The following is a 16,950-nucleotide window of genomic DNA, read 5'->3' as shown; positions in this document are numbered from 1 at the left end:
TTCTACTAAAAGTAGAATTCTGTTTCTACACAAAACGGGTGAGTAGAAAGTGAATTCTAGAATGAAAACATCCATCTACTTGTTTTAGAACGTACAAACTACTTTTTACTATAATTCTAAATATGGGGAATACAAATTCTACTATTTGTAATGATCGCTACTTTTATTCAGAAAAATGTTTCTACTTTTATTGAGTATTCTAAGTTATCCGGAATGCAAAATCTAAAACATACGCGAACGTTCACTTAGTGTAGAAATTACATTCTGGAATTTTGTTATGTTCTACACAGTGTAGAAAGTACCTTCTACGGATAAAAAAACTGTATTTTCGAAAATTAAGGAAGTTGCCCTTTTAAAAATATTCTAAAAATATTCTAACTTCCTAAAACGTGTTTTCATTGATTTGCTTCGTGAAAAATAAAAAAAAATGATTTTTAATGTTCTTCTTCACCAATCTATGATTTTCCTATGATTTCTCTATAGTTTGTCTTGTGATTTTCACAAACTCTTGTTCTATGATGCATATCTATACAACATGTGGTGTTTGGAAGTTTGGAGCAACCACGGGATGGGTTTTTTCGGCTGATGAGAAAGGAGCTAGGCTATTGTTATTGGAATCAAGTTCTACCTTAGAGGTTTTTAAAAGAATGGTTTTGGAGGATTTTGATATGGAAGAAGATAGCTTACCCGATTTGGAGTTGAGTTATCTACCTACTGAGTTGATCAATACATCAACTTGTCCACCTATGATCATTGCAAATGATCGACAGCTTCAAAATTTTGTTGGTTTTGTTCAAAAGTGTGTTTCTACTCGATTGTGTGTAACATCTAAAGCCAAAGTTGAGAATCTGAATGAACCAGACTTTGATCTTAACAAGTCGCCAGCTAATTCAAGTACTGCTCAAAAGGAGGGAAACTCGGTTGATTGGGGGAACGAACCAGCTCCTGTGTTTGTTGAGAGGCAGTGCGAGAAAAAGAAAGAAAAGATTAGCAGAGTCGAAGTTGATGAGGATGCCTATCATGCTGATACCATGATCTCGGCCAAAGAAGACATACATAAGATGTCAAAGTTTTCTGTGCTCAATGTTGTTAAGAAGGGGCAATTGTTTGAGAACAAAACTTTACTGAAGGCGACTTTCGAGATATGTGCAATGAAGCATAACTTTCACTACGAGGTTATCAAAACGGATAGACAGCTTTGGTATGTTAGATGTGAGGATAATGCATGCAATTGGTGTGTTCGAGCAGAGTGTTTGAAGGATTATGCATATTTCATTATCAAAAAGTATGTCGGTGAACATACATGCGCACCTTCAAGCAAAACCAATCCGGGTAGGACTGCTTCGGCCAAACTATAGGTAGTCTGATTATGCATAGGTATGAAGGGGTTAAGGAAGGGCCGAAATGCAATGATATAATACAGATTATGCTTATGGATCATGGCTATGAGATCACAAAATCTTTAGCATGGGATGCTCGTGAATATGCGGTTAATGCTGTTAGAGGTATACCAGAGAGAAGTTATGGAAAAATACCGAAATACTTGCACATGCTGAGAGAGGCTAATCCGGGTACACATTCATCGTATGAGATTGACATCAAAGGGAGATTTCGGTACCTGTTTATTGCATTTGGGCAATCGATACGAGGATTTAACAGAGTCATAAGGAGGGTTATTGTTGTTGATGGCACTTTTCTGAAGAACAAATACAAAGGAGTTCTATTGGTTGCAACTGCCGTAGATGGAAATTCTAATTTGTATCCTCTTGCATTCGGAGTAGTCGACTCAGAGAACGAAAATTCTTGGGAATGGTTTATAAGACAACTAAATATTGTCATTGCTGATGATCATCATTTGGCTTTCATTTCGGACAGACATGCGGCCATTGCTAAGGCGCTTGAGACTGTGTATCCAACAGCTAAACATGGTATTTGCATTCATCATTTGTTGAATAATGTGGTAACATATTACCATGGGAAAGGACTTGTTGGGTTGGTTGCAAAGGCGTCAAAGGTTTATAGAGTTGCTGAGTTTGAAAAGATATTTGCTAATGTGTGTAATATCAGTCCGGCAATTGGAAAATACCTAAGGGATGCTGAAATCCAAAAGTGGGCAAGATGTCAATTCTCTGGATATAGATATGACATAAGGACAACAAACCCTGCCGAATCCATCAACTCTGTTTTGCGTTCGCCGAGAGAGTATCCAATTATTCCCTTGTTGGACAGTATCAGGGAGATGCTGACTCGGTGGTTTTATAACCGTAAGAAAAAAGATTTCAAAGCATAATCATCCTCTTACCATAGATGTGGAGAAAAAGATTGAAAGGAGAACCGAGAAAGGGAAAAGATTTGTAGTTTACCCTGTCAGCGATGATCAATTGCTTGTTAGAGGTGATAAAATCGACTGCTTAGTTGATTTGGATAGAAATACTTGCTCATGTGGGAAGTACAACCTGATGAAGATACCTTGTCGGCACGCAATTATAGCTGGTTTTCATGTTGGCAGACAGCCACACACGTTGACTGATTTATTTTACACTACAGAAGCTTGGCGAGAAGCTTATCATGAAAGCATCAATCCTATTGTTGTTCCTGAGGATGCTTGGTCCATGCCAGAAGATGTTGTCGTGGTCAATGTGCTACCACCAGAGTCAAGAAAATCAGTTGGAAAGAATAGAAAACGCAGATATGATACTGTTGAAGATAAAATTCGGTCATCGTAAACATCACAAAAGAGGCAGCCTCGCAAGTGTAGTAGATGTGGTATTAGTGGGCACAACAGAGCAACTTGTAAAATACCAATATAGCCAGTCACATATGGTAAGGGTCAGCTTATATAGCAAGTTCGTTTATATGTTTTTCAATCTCGATTTAATTGTGTTTCATGTATGGATATTTCTGTTACAGGTTGGTCTGTTCAAGTATGCAAGTTGTGATGTTTGAAAGTGCAGTATTGCCTTGTCTCGTATGGTTTTTTCTTCTAAAAACAATCAACTTTGTTTTTATTTTGATTGTTATACTTTGGATAATTCTCGTATGATTATTTTCTCAGTTTCATTGTTATATATTGACATTATTTTCTCATCACTTCTCTATCTCTCTGTTTGTTTAGTTATGTTATGTTCAGCTATGCTTTTGAGTTTGAGTTTGAATTTGAGTTTGAGTTTGTTTGACAATAGCTGCTGCCCGATTTTTCAACAAGGAAGGTGGATTGTAAGAACAGAACACTGAGCACAAAATATAAAGAACCACTAGACTTGTTAAGTCGACACAAACAATGTAACAACAAAACACAAATTGAAGCCAATACTAAGAACCAGTAGACTAGTAAAGACGACAAGAAAACACTAAGAAGAAGATATTTAGAACCAGTAGACTGAGTTCACTCATTCTTGGCTTCTTAATCTTCCAAAAAGCCATAGAATGCTTCCTAGGCAACCTAATTCGAGTGAATTTTTCTGCTTCCTAACTTCTTCTTCTATTGTCTGTGTGATACTACTTTTCAGATCTTCAATCTCTTCGACAATTCTCCCTTGCTCAGCCTCTACCCTTCGAATCTCATCAAGCAGGGCGTCATCAACCCACTTAAATAAATGATTTTCCTTCTTTCGCTACATAGAAACGAAAATCAAGTTAGGAGAAACAAAATCGAATGAAAAAACAGCATGTTTGTCCTACACAATTGAATATCGAATCAGTAAAAAAAAGAACATAACAAATCGAATCAGACAAAAAAAGAACATAACAAATCAAAAATCGAATCAGACTATGAACATGTGCCCCTATTTCACATCTATAGAACCGTCGGTAAGGATTGTCATCAGTTCTCGAATAGAATATCACAACCCCTTTCCCGCACCAGCACCTAGATGGCACCCCGTACGAATGTCGCCTTGAAGTATTCATGGGTGTGAGAAACTGATTCAGAGAGAAAAAGGAGATTGAAGGAAAATAAGATCTGAAAAATTGTGAAAAGTCGGGTTTCATTGCTGAGTTGATCTTAAATATGTCGGGTTTTAGGTATATTGTGGATCTAGTTCTGGTCGGGTTTGATTGTTGAGTTGGATCAAAAGTCTGGTTTACAAGAAGCCAAGTTAAGTGTATTACATTTGATTCGATTTATTTGCTCCTACGGGATGATCTAGTAAAACAATTTTGATAACTGTTCTTGTAGTCTTGTTCCGTGTTTAGGTTTCGTTTAGGGTATGTTTAGGGTTTAGGTTAGGGTTGATTGTGGTCTTGTTCCGGGTTTTGGTTTTGTTTAGGGTATGTTTAGGGTTTTGGTTAGGGTTCTAATTTAAAACAGTGTTAAATTCTAGCATTCTTCAGCTAAAAACTCTTAATAATAAAACCACAAGATGTACATCAGATTAGAAGAGTCGATCCTAAAAATCATAATAAAACACTAGAAGTTGTACAATAGACTAAGCATTCTTGTTCCTAAAAATGATAATAAAACGCTAGAAGTTCTACATCAGAATAAGCAATCTTGTTCATTACATTAGAACTAGAAACCAAGCAGTCTCATAGAATCTCCTCTACAGTCGAAGAGAGACACTCTGGGGATTGATACTTTGACATCCTGTCAATCAATTCCGGATCATTAGCTGCTTCCCAAAGATCCCATAGAATCCTGTGGCGAGCTTCGATAATGTTACCATCATGCAACAACGACAACTCCAATCCAAGCGCATGGCACTCAATGAACTTCACTGCATAGACGCCACAGTCACATGCACTTTTATTCAGATTCCCAACGGGGACATAGGAAACAGTATATGCACCGACTGCGAAATCCTTCTGGTGTCTCATAGGCTGAACTGCCTTGACAATACGCGTAATAAGGTTTGCGAACCCATCCACCTCCTTGTACCTTTTCCTACCCGAGCAGTCGAACACATCAATGCTCCTCGTCACTAAACTGATGCACAAGGCGATCCAATGATTCCCACTGACATGAACAGGGACATACAGCCGATCCACATCTATATTCCATATCTCATGTGTCCTGCCATGTGGTGGAAGGACCCCTTTACCGTACTGCAGTAGCAAATTATAAAGCATGTAGCTCTTTCTATCCTGAGCTTCTAAATGACCATACTCTTTTTTAATCATATTGCTGAAGACGACAGTCATGAAGGCGACACGATGAGGTCTCCATCGTTTCAAAGATGTTCTCTCCCAGAATACGTACATTGCGGCGTCAATCTCCTGCATATTTTGAAAATCTTAGCACACAGAATGTATTTGAAAGACACAAATGGAAGCTAATAGTCTCTAAGGTTTACCAAGCTATCAACCCACTCAGATTTATCCATAAGACGATTAGCAATCTCAAAATCTAAAGTGGCAGGTCCAATCCGTAGACGTCTAAAACCAAATACAATGATAAAATTATTAAACAATTATACATTTTATTTAAAATATATCAATACATGACAGATGAATGAGAATATAGTACTTACGTGGAGGAAGTTGACCAAATTCTACTTTTTCCCAATCCTCTTCACGGAAAAACACCAACGCGGCATCTGGCGAGTCTTCTTTGGTTCGATCTATTTGCTCATCATTCCACTGCAGTGGAGCCATGTTCAACGGTTTTGATTTACTTGAGGTCTCAACTTTCACTTGAGACAGATCAAAACCCTCAACAAATGTATCTTGGGACAGGTCCCGCAAGTCTTGTGTACTCAATCCGAAATCAAAATCATTAGTTTCTGTAGCAAACTTTTTTCCATCCTATTCATTAAAATTTAAAACAATGCATATAAGAAGAAGCCATTTATTCATAACACAAACAAAGCATTACATTCATAGAGTTTCATACACAAACAGTCAAACATATTATACTTTAGAAACGTATTACACAAAGTTTCACATTCCATATTACATAATATTACACAGTCAATATGAAGTTTCAAAAGCCTAGCTCCAGCACCCTAACTCAAGCATCGTAGTTCCAAGTTCATCAAGTTCTACACTTTCTCTTAGGTAGTATCTTTTTTGTTGGAGTAGGTTGATCGCCTTTGCGCTTAGGTGGAGTTTGAGCGCCTTTGCTCTTAGGTGGAGCTTGCTTGGCTTTGCTGTTTAGTGGAGCTTCTTCAGCTTCTTTCTTGCTAGGATAGTTTCCTTCACCAGTCAAACTGATTGCGTCCCTGAGCTGTAAAACATCAATCTTCATCTTCCCCATCCTCTCTGTAAACACCCTATCCATATTCGCCATTTGCATACTGAGCACATCTCCCAATGAAGTGACAGATGTGCGGATAAGACCCTCAATGAAACTCTTAGTTTCAGGACCAAAAGTCAGATACTTTTCTGCTGATCACTTACACATCACCTTCTTCTTTCTTGTCTATGCTCCTTCATCAAGAAACTTTCTCTTGCCTTTTCCTGCAACCTTAACCGAAGAGGTCTCCTCGTCTGCTACAACATCCGTATGATCCACGCTCTTATCAGCTTCTGACCCTCTATCATGGCAGTCGAGTTCCTCCATTTTAGTTTCTTCAGGATCTAAAACTGGCCAGTCTGTGCTGCTCCAATCATACTTGTTCCTGATCCTCTCCACAAGAAGGTCCACTCGTTCATCTTCCATCTCACCCTTCCTTATATAGTCAACATCTAGAAACACATCACCATTATCAGTCACTGATATGACCGAGAACAAGTTATCCTGCAAACAGTTAAAACATTAAAATCCAAGCAAAATATATACAACAACCATATAAAAGAAAAAAACAGAGAGAATGTTACCTTCTTAATTAAGGAGTCCTCGAGCTCAATGATGTCTTCATAAGAAACTTTTGCAACTTCTTTCCATTTGCCACACCTTGGACCTTTGAAGCTGTCTGAGTCTCTTCTGCCTAATATTTTTCCAAAATTAGGAATTGCCTCCATAATCCAAATCTGGAGAGCATAGGAGAAACCCTCGAAAATGTAGCTCTCCTTCTTACCCAACTTCTTCCTAGCCTTCTCAATCGAACTCAGCAGGAAATCATACGTGTGAAGACCGCAATGGAACTTCCGAACCTTGTCAAAATCCATCACCAACTTGATGTACATATGAGGGATGGACACCTTCTCATCTCTCCCCATCACCACACCCACTATTACACACAAGTAGATCAACCTCATCCTATCAAGCCGCGTCCAAGTGAGAACTTCTTGTAGATGAACCTTTCTGATCGACTGCAAGGTGATCTTACCACCTGTGTGCAGTAGGTTACTCCAAAAATCCCCGTCGTTTTTCCATTTCACTATGTCACTGTTAGTTTCCCGTGTAATCTTGAGGCCTGTCACAGCATGGTACTCCTGAAGCGAAAACCGGAGAGGCGTCCTCGCAAAAACAAACCACTTCTCATGCAGCTTTGAGGTAATCAGCTGCCTACATATGAAGCTATCCACTAGTTTCCCAGAGAACTTGAGATCATTTTCGGCAATAGCCATGATATGTGTGAAAATAGGATCTCGCTTGACATCATCGTACTCTGTACACATAGCTTTCTTAAGATCTCTGATAAGTTCCATGCGGCAACTGTTGTTGATCTTCTTAACCCGAGGTTCTGAACCCTCTGCATACAATCGTTTGGGTAGCTCAAGCTCCATATCTACAAAAGATAATAAAAAACATGGTTGTTAACACCAAAAGACAACAATATCAACAAACGTCCGAAACAAACGTTAGAGTGAAACTGAGCCAAACACAAGATAATAATGAAAAGCAAAACACCATTGTCTAATCAAATTTAAAAACACATTTGATCGATTAATCAAATAAGACAAGTCAATCTCCATCTCGCAATCAAATCATCAAACTAAGACGAAATCAATTCAAAAACGCATACACACATCAAATAATAACCGAATCGAGGAACATGAAATAAAGAAAGATCGGATGTAATACCTTAGCTTAACGCGATTTCAGAGAATGAGAGAAGCAGAGAGAACCGTCACGAAGCGACGCGGCGGGAAGAGGAGGAGATACGCGGATAGAGGCGGAGAGAATCGATGAGGCGGCGAGAGGAGAAGCGACGCGGAGAGAGGCGGAGAGAAGCGGAGAGGTCGCGAGAAGCGGAGAGGCGGAGAGAGGTGGAGAAAAGCGACGAGGCGGCGAGAGGAGGAGAGACGCGGAGAGAGGCGGAGAGAAGAGGAGAGGTCGCGAGAAGCGGAGAGGCGGAGAGAGGTGGAGAGAAGTGACGAGGCGGCGAGAGGAGGAGAGATGCGGAGAGAGGCGGAGAGAAGAGGAGAGGTCGCGAGAAGCGGAGAGGCGGAGAGAGGTGGAGAGAAGCGACGAGGCGGCGAGAGGAGGAGAGACGCGGAGAGAGGCAGAGAGAAGAGGAGAGGTCGCGAGAAGCGGAGAGGCGGAGAGGGATGGAGAGAAGCGACGAGGCGGTGAGAGGAGGATAGACGCGGAGAGAGGCGGAGAGAAGAGGAGAGGTCGCGAGAAGCGGAGAGAGGTGGAGAGAAGCGGATAGGCGGAGAGACGGAGAGGATGATAGAGAAGCTTCGGTGGTTTCCGTCGTTGATTTCACCGGAGGGAACACAACGAAGCAGACACAATCGCCATGTTCTTCGCCGTTGAAGAGAGAGGCGGAGAGACCAAGAAGAAGAAGTTCTTAGGGTTAGGGAAATCAAATGTTTCTACACTTTTTGTTCTAATTTTTTTTTTCCCGGTAACTTTATTAAACCAACATTATCATATTTTTTTTAAATACAATTAATTATGTTTAATAAATTAAGGGAATTAATTAGAGGTTACTTTTGATATTATGGAAAACATTATACTATATGGACAACTTGAAATTGGATTTATACTATAGGGACAACTATGATGTTTTCCTGTTCTCTTTTAGCAATTTTCCCTTAATTTTTTATATTTTCTAAACAAAAACATCATTAATTATTTATCTAACCACAAATCAACCAATAATAAAATAGAAGATATAATATTATTAGTCGTATAACATTAAGTCATATAATTTAGAACATAAAAATTTCTCCAAAACAACTTATATTAAAAAAACTGAGGGAGTAATTCACAAAACCACTTTTAAAACAGTCATTCCCTTCGTCTTCTTCCTCTGACTAAAAAGAACAAAAAAAAACAGAGGAAATAAATGAAAAGCGGACGGAACACAAACACGAAGCTCATACTTGTCCATCCATATATTCAAAAACAAACAAGCTCAAATCGTCTATGTCTTCTCGCTTTTGTCTCCATCTTCACTATCGCTTTTCTCCTCACTCTACTCTACACCACCGACTCCACCATCTCTTCCAAAACCAGCTCATCTGTCTCCTCCGTCGTCAATTCCGCCACCTCCTCTGCTCTGAGCTCTCAACTGCTAACGACCGCCATCAACGCTCTGCTCCACTACGCATCGAGAAGGGTGCGACGTAAAGAGGATCCGAAATCACTCACACATAATCGGCGGCTAGACTAGGGTTTTACCTTTATTCTCTTGCCGTATTGTACTTTTCTGGCGAGCTTTCCGAGTTCCGGTTTCCTTTTTGTCGCATGTTTCCTCTTTTTGTAACCGACTAAACGCTTTTCCGACCATTTATAAGACGTCTTTGCTTAACCCACATCTGAAACCAAACGTTTCACCTTTTAATACCGTTTCCCGATCAAACAATAGTCTTTGTAAATTCGTGTGTCCATGCACAAGTCAAAAACGTTTTTTACTCTCAATGTTCGTTTTCGCAGATTTCAACAACCTCATTTACATTCGTTGAAACTTGTCGCACATTCAGTAAAAAAATTAAAATATAGTTTAGGAATCAAATTAGGTGATCTCCGTGTAGAGAAATGTTATTTTCTTGATTGTATTAGAGAAATGTCGCCTTCAGAAATCTCAATAACGACAATATGTTTTAAGGAAAGGTTAAGAGAAAATTTAACTACGAGATTTACAGAGCCATCAGTTAGTCTTCTAGAATATAACTAGACATTATAATATTTGAACACCTTGTGACGTCGTCATCGGTGTCTGATAGGTTCTACTTACATATATTTGATTTTTATTACTTCACTAAACCCACTTTTGAAACAGAGTCACTCCCTTCGTCTTCTTCCTCTGAGTCTCTGACTAAAAGAACCAAAAAAAAAAACAGAGGAAAGAAAATGAAAAGCGGAGGGAACACAAACTCTAAGCTCATACTTGTTCATCCATACATTCAAAAACAAACAAGCTCAAATCGTCTATGCCTTCTCGCTTTTGTCTCCATCTTCACCATCGCTTCTCTCCTTACTCTACTCTACACCACCGACTCCATTATCCCTTCCAAAAACGTCTCCTCCGTCATCTCCTCCGCTCCGATCTCTCAATTGCCAACGACCGCCATCAACGCTCTGCTCCACTACGCATCGAGATCGAACGACAGCTACCACATGTCACACGGAGAGATGAAATCGATCTCCGACGTCCTCCGCCGCTGCCCCCCGCCATGCAACCTCCTCGTCTTCGGCCTAACACACGAAACTCTCCTCTGGAAATCGCTGAACCACAACGGCCGAACCGTGTACATCGAAGAGAACCGTTACTACGCCGCTTACTTCGAAGAAATCCACCCGGAGATCGAAGTCTTCGACGTTCAGTACACGACCAAAGCTCGCGAGGCGCGCGAGCTCGTCTCGGCGGTTAAAGAGGCGGCTAGGAACGAGTGTCGTCCCGTGCAGAATCTTCTCTTCTCCGACTGCAAACTCGGTCTCAACGATTTGCCTAACCACGTCTACGATGTCGATTGGGATGTGATCTTGGTCGATGGGCCACGTGGCGACGGTGGAGATGTGCCGGGAAGGATGTCGTCCATTTTCACGGCGGCGGTTCTTGCTCGGAGTAAAAAATCCGGCGGGAATCTTAGGACGCATGTGTTCGTTCACGATTATTACAGAGATGTGGAGAGACTTTGCGGCGATGAGTTTCTTTGCCGGGAGAATCTTGTGGAATCTAATGATATGCTTGCGCACTATGTGTTGGAGAGGATGGATAAAAACAGCACGCAGTTCTGTTGCGATCGTAAGAAACGCTCTGTTTCTGCATTTTCTTGAGTAAAACTGTGGGCTAATTCTCGTAGAGAGACACGCAACAGACAGTGGTGATTGACACGTCACACGTCACACGTCAATCACGGAGGACTTTGTGTAAAATAAAAAAACCTTTTTCTTTCTACCTTTAAATCTTTTCTCCTACTGTAATTTTCAAAATCTTTGACCTGTGAAAATTCAAGGGCTTTTTGCAAAATTGACTCAAAACTTGGAGTCAAACAGAAAACTAACCTTTTCTTTTGATTCTTTTTTTTTTTAAGATTTTAACCTCACACCTGCATTTTATCTACGAAAATGCTATTAACATTTTTTTTTTTTTTTTTCGAAAATGGCTTTACTGTCTCAACTTCATCTTCTTCAAATATTTACAATATTGCCACTGCAATGAATAGTGGCAACAACCTTGTACGAACTGTTTGGAGTTTTTAATGCCCTTTAATGCACGTAAATCTCTTTACACTCTCTCTGTTTCAATTGTTATGAACTAAAAACAACATTTCTTTCACTTTCTCTCTATATTCATCCAAAAAACTCAAGCTTTTGATTCAAAATATGGGCTATGGTTGACAGAGCCATATTTCTTTCGTTTTGACTTACGGTTGCTTTCGTTTGAGGTTCTGGGTGGTTGGAGAAGACCCTGTGTGCAAACGAAGTCATCTCACCTAGTTTAAGGTACGAATTTGAATTTTTTTTCAAGATCTGTTCGCTTAGAAGACTTACTAGTAAGTCATCTGTATGTAGAAGACTTACTGATGAGTCTTCTGGTCAAACGGACGACTTAAATTAAGTCGTCCAGCTTTGTTTGTTAAAAAGAAACACTCCAGACGACTTATATATAAGTCGTCTACGAGAAACGAGCTAGTTTTGCATTTGACCGAATCGTGTCAGATCTTTGACTATTTCTGGACGACTTATAATTCAGTCGTCTCTGGGAAAGTTAAAATTTCAATATTTTATGAAAACTTGACGACTTACGTGTAAGTCGTCCTAGGTTAGTTTTGTAATTGAAAAATAAAACTTCATAATTTAACTTTAACCAGACGACTTAATATAAAGTCGTCCCTACAGAAGACTTAATTTAAAGTCGTCCGGGGAAAGCAAAGTCGTCCAGAATTTTTTCCAATTTTCTGGTCAAACCTTGCTTATCCCGGACGACCTTAAATTAAGTCGTTTAGAAGGACGACTTTCAGCTAAGTCGTCTGGAGAAAGTTAAATTTCAAGTTTTATTTTTCAATTACAAAACTAACCTAGGACGACTTACACGTAAGTCGTCAAGTTTTCATAAAATATTGAAATTTTAACTTTCCCAGAGACGACTGAATTATAAGTCGTCCAGAAATAGTCAAAGATCTGACACGATTCGGTCAAATGAAAAACTAGCCCGTTTCTCGTAGACGACTTATATATAAGTCGTCTGAAGTTTTTTTTTTAACAAACAAAGCCGGACGACTTAGAATTAAGTCGTACCTTTTAATTTTCAATTGCAAAAGTGACCTCTTTAGACGACTTACCTTTAAGTCTTCTGGACGACTTAATGCTAAGTCGTCTGCGGCAATGTTTATTGAACTTCTTCATTTTCTCTATGTTTACTAATGTGTTTTATTTTGAATATTTGCAGATGATTTTTCAGTTACATGCAGTGTATGGAGAATGGTTGTTGAGAGATTTCCGTTGGGATTTTGTGGTTGATGATCTCAAAGGAGCAAGATTGTTTTTATTGAATGAAGATTCAACACATGTTGAACTTGTTGCAATGGCTCAAGAAGATTATAACCTGGACATGAGAACAGTGAGTGTGGAGATTAGCTACTCATTACCAGCATAAATGATGATGGCTCCAGGCAGTCTTCCCATTCATGTTACAAGTGATAGACAAGTTCGAAACTTGCTGGAGATACTCAAAACCCATAGAGTATATATCCTATCGTGTCACAACATATTGAGGAACGAGAATGCTTTCCTCCAGAACTAAAGCGTGGTCGGGGGAGACCGAAGAAATCAAGATGGCAATCTTGGTTGGAGCTATCTAGGATGAGAGGACACAAACCCAGGAAGAAACACAGGGCACATAGATGCTCAACCTGCAAGGAAACTGGCCATACGAAACCAGAATGTACACAACCAGTTGACTAGTTGTCCAGACGACCTAAATTTAAGTCGTCCAGTCTTGATTACCCGTCCAGACGACTAAATTTTTAGTCGTCCAGTGTATTTTATTTTTAGACGACCTTCTACTAAGTCGTCCAGTGTATTTTATTTTTAGACGACTTTCTACTATCCCTTCAAGTGTATTTTATTTTTAGACTACCTACTTATAATAAGTCGTCCAAACCTTCTAGACGACTTATTTGTAAGTCGTCCAGTTGGAAAACCTTCCAGACGACTTATAATAAGTCGTCCAAACCTTCCAGACGACTTATTTGTAAGTCGTCCAGTTGGAAAACCTTCCAGACGACTTATTTCTTCCAGACAACTTATATATTTACAAATCTATACAAAGACAAGTTGAAATACAAATACTTCGCTCGTTAAAAAATCATGTTCAAATACAAAGACAAGTTCAAATACAAACACAAATCTAATCATACATGCCCACGAACTTATCACCATCCACATTTTCTTTCAAATGCTGATCAACAAGCTCCTTCCATATATCCACCGCCATATTATCCCTCATTTTCTTCGCGTTGCACCTAGCAAAGTCTTTAGGGTCAAAGGAGACCCCAAGAGCATGGAAGACCTTCCAGACGACTTATAATAAGTCGTCTAATAAGTCGTCCAGCTGGAAGACTTTCCAGACGACTTAATTAAGTCGTCCGATAAGTCGTCCAGCTGGGAAGACTTTCCAGACGACTTAATTAAGTCGTCCAATAAGTCGTCCAGCTGGGAAGACTTTCCAGACGACTTAATTAAGTCGTCCGATAAGTCGTCCAGCTGGACGACATTCCAGACGACTTATTATAAGTCGTCTGTACAGTCTTTTGGATTGAAGTAAATACCTGACTCAAGATAGCAGCTTTCATTGATCTACGGCCTCTGCTGCCCTCGTAAGCCAGTATCGGTGGAGACGGACTGTCTGCTCTGGGACCACCAATACTAGCACCCAATTCCGGCATAGCTGTGTACGCCCAGACCTGAAGAACTTGTACAAACCCATCCACGGTGTAACAGCCAGTAATTTCTTTGTTCCACAAAGAGTCCATCAGCACCTTAAACGCGACTCTCCCCCATGGATAATTCTCACCTTAAGAGCAGTATGCAACTTGCTGTTATCCGTATGATACGAAATGCTATTGTGGGCTTCTGGCTCTTCCCCTGATGTGTATAACCTACGGGGGAGTTCTGGAATATCCATCCTTTTTGTCTGCAAAATAATCAAAGACAACAATATAAGTCCAGACGACTTAGTAGACGACTTATAATTAAGTCGTCTGGAAAGTCTTTCAAATGGACGACTTATATTTAAGTCATCTACTAAGTCGTCCAGTTGGAAGACTTTCCAGACGACTTAAATTACTTACAAGTCTTCCAGTACAAAGCGGACCTGATTAGTCGCAGAAGGAGTTGGAGTACTCGTCATTGCGGTTATAGATCTGAAAAAATAAACGTGAAACGGTGAGAATGAGTAAATTGATAGAGACAACGTTTTATGTTCATCTTTTCCTCGAGATTGATGACTTACCGGCGTTAGGGTTTACAGAGAAACGGCGCTAAGGTTTACAGAGAAGAAGCGGCGGCGCTAGGGTTTAGAAGAAGCGGCGGCGCTAGTGTTTAGAGGAAGCGGCGGTGAGAACGTTGGTGACCACGGTGGCGAGGGCGACGGTTTGTTCGGAAATAGTGGAAGCGGCGGCGCTAGGGTTTGGAGGAATCGGCGGCGCTAGGGTTTAGAGGAATCGGCGGCGCAAGGGTTAGAAGAAGCTGCGGCGACAACGGTGAGAATGAAGTGAGATAGATAGCCGACGTTGAGAACGATGGTTTGTTCGGAAATCGTGGGAATTCGAAATCGCCTTTGAGAGAGAACTGTTAGGGTTTCTGAATTTCGCAAAAAATGAAAAAAAATAAAATAAATCACCTTATATATTGGGTAAATAATCCGGTTAGCTTTAAAAGTACATTGGTAAACTTTAAGGTTTGGTCCGGTTTAGACGACTTATTCTGGCTGATAATGTATAACAGACGACTTAATATTTAGTCGTCTGTTTTCAGACGACAAAATATTAAGTCGTCCTAGACCCTAAAATGAACCCCTAAACTAAAATGACTAGATTAACTAACTAACCACGTTATAAAATCAAATTATACTTAAATAGTGTTTACTATACACAGAAATGAACACGCATAAGTAATTTTAAAAATTTTCAAAAACGGTTTTAATGCTTTCCAAAATCTAACCCTAAGAACACATACAATACTACAACATATGTTGATGAAACATAAACTAAAGAATATCATGACTCACTACTTTCACTCATCTATGCTGAAAACAATTGAAATTTGTTATACCTTAATTTATACCTCCTAAGACATATGTTAATTACATAATTCCCATTTTTCACTTATCAAAATATTTTTTACAAAATTTTTAAATTATGTTTAATACTAACTGTCCAGACGACTTTCAGTTAAGTCGTCTAAACAGACGACTTGCGAGGGGTAGAAACGTAAAAGAAATTCCGTTTTTTTGTTTGGTCATAAGGGGATAGTTGTAATTTTAATAGCCTTTTAGGTTACTTTTGCCTTTGACCCAAGTTGGGTATTGTTTTGGGTTTGACTCCAAGTTTTGAGTCACACTTGGCAATTTTCCCAAAATTCGATCAATTAAATTTCATCCAAAAAAAAACATATGTACTTACTTTTCACTTAAAAACCACTAAAACACTTTTTTTAAAAAATTATTCTTTTAATAAACTTAACAAATGATAAATCATACAACACAGGAAGTCTTATTATCTATTAAAATAGAAGTCATGATTTATTTGATGTGTGATTTTTTAAAAATGGATTATCCTTAGAAAATCATTAATTAAAAACATTTCATTTATGTCTCACTTTTAACCTTTAACGAGAATCTTATTATATTAATCTAAATAATATTTATTTTCCCTAAACTAGCAAATCTGTATTTAAATAATTTATTAACCTTTAAATGAATTCTCACGAAATTGGTTCATGATTAATAATGAAGATAATTTATCATGTTCTTTGTGTTAAAAAAATTATATTTATATAAACCAAGTTTTGAACGTTATAAACATGTATTACCATACTCTAACTTTGAGAGCAAATTGACATATTCTTATGAGATCCAACCGGATTATATTCATCTTTACTAATACTTACATAACCACACTTATAAAATTCAAATAGGCTCAGATATAAAACCATAATCGGTACATATGACAATACATATACCCAATATCACATACTACATGCTTACTTTATGACTAATACACATGACAACGTCGAATTATTTGATCTGTATATATCGTGACTATTTTATATTCAAGAAACTTACCTACTATATATAGTGTACACATTGTATATATGCATGTCTAAAATGAAAACTTTGTAAAAAATAAAACCAAACCAATCCAATTAAATGAATAAACCAGATAAATTAAAAACAGTTAAAATATGGTACTATTAACATATTCAACCAATTCTTACCATGGTAAAAGCATATTCCATAAAGAAATATTGATTAACTAATTAAATGAGAGATCACTATCTTAACAGAATACGAAATAATGATTAACTAATTAAATGTCATATATATATATATATTTTTACCTGATTTTAAATGTCATATTTTTAATTTAAAAAATCTCCAGAATACGAAATCAATTTTGATTTTCCATAAGAATTCCAGAATTTATCTCTTTATTTAATCATAGGAATTG

At 38.6% G+C, this 16,950-nt stretch overlaps 2 protein-coding genes across 2 annotated transcripts; both read left to right on the top strand.

Moving 5' to 3' along the window:
- The first annotated feature begins 647 nt into the window (after positions 1 to 647).
- LOC106358821 lies at positions 648 to 2,726 on the top strand. The gene is made up of 3 exons (XM_013798620.1): positions 648 to 1,285; positions 1,378 to 2,264; positions 2,308 to 2,726. Exons 1-3 carry the CDS (start codon positions 648 to 650, stop codon positions 2,724 to 2,726), a joined length of 1,944 nt encoding a protein of 647 aa, XP_013654074.1.
- A 7,309-nt stretch (positions 2,727 to 10,035) lies between these two features.
- On the top strand, positions 10,036 to 11,276 carry LOC106359619 (protein IRX15-LIKE). Its single transcript, XM_013799285.3, has one exon. The coding sequence runs from the start codon at positions 10,127 to 10,129 to the stop codon at positions 11,051 to 11,053; it is 927 nt and encodes a 308-aa protein (XP_013654739.1). The 5' UTR covers positions 10,036 to 10,126; the 3' UTR covers positions 11,054 to 11,276.
- Positions 11,277 to 16,950: the final 5,674 nt, after the last annotated feature.

The sequence above is a fragment of the Brassica napus genome, chromosome C9, assembly GCF_020379485.1.
Source record: "Brassica napus cultivar Da-Ae chromosome C9, Da-Ae, whole genome shotgun sequence".
In the NCBI taxonomy this organism is placed as follows: domain Eukaryota; kingdom Viridiplantae; phylum Streptophyta; class Magnoliopsida; order Brassicales; family Brassicaceae; genus Brassica; species Brassica napus.
Note: the sequence above shows the minus strand (reverse complement) of the source record. Positions and strands in the feature narration are given on the sequence as shown.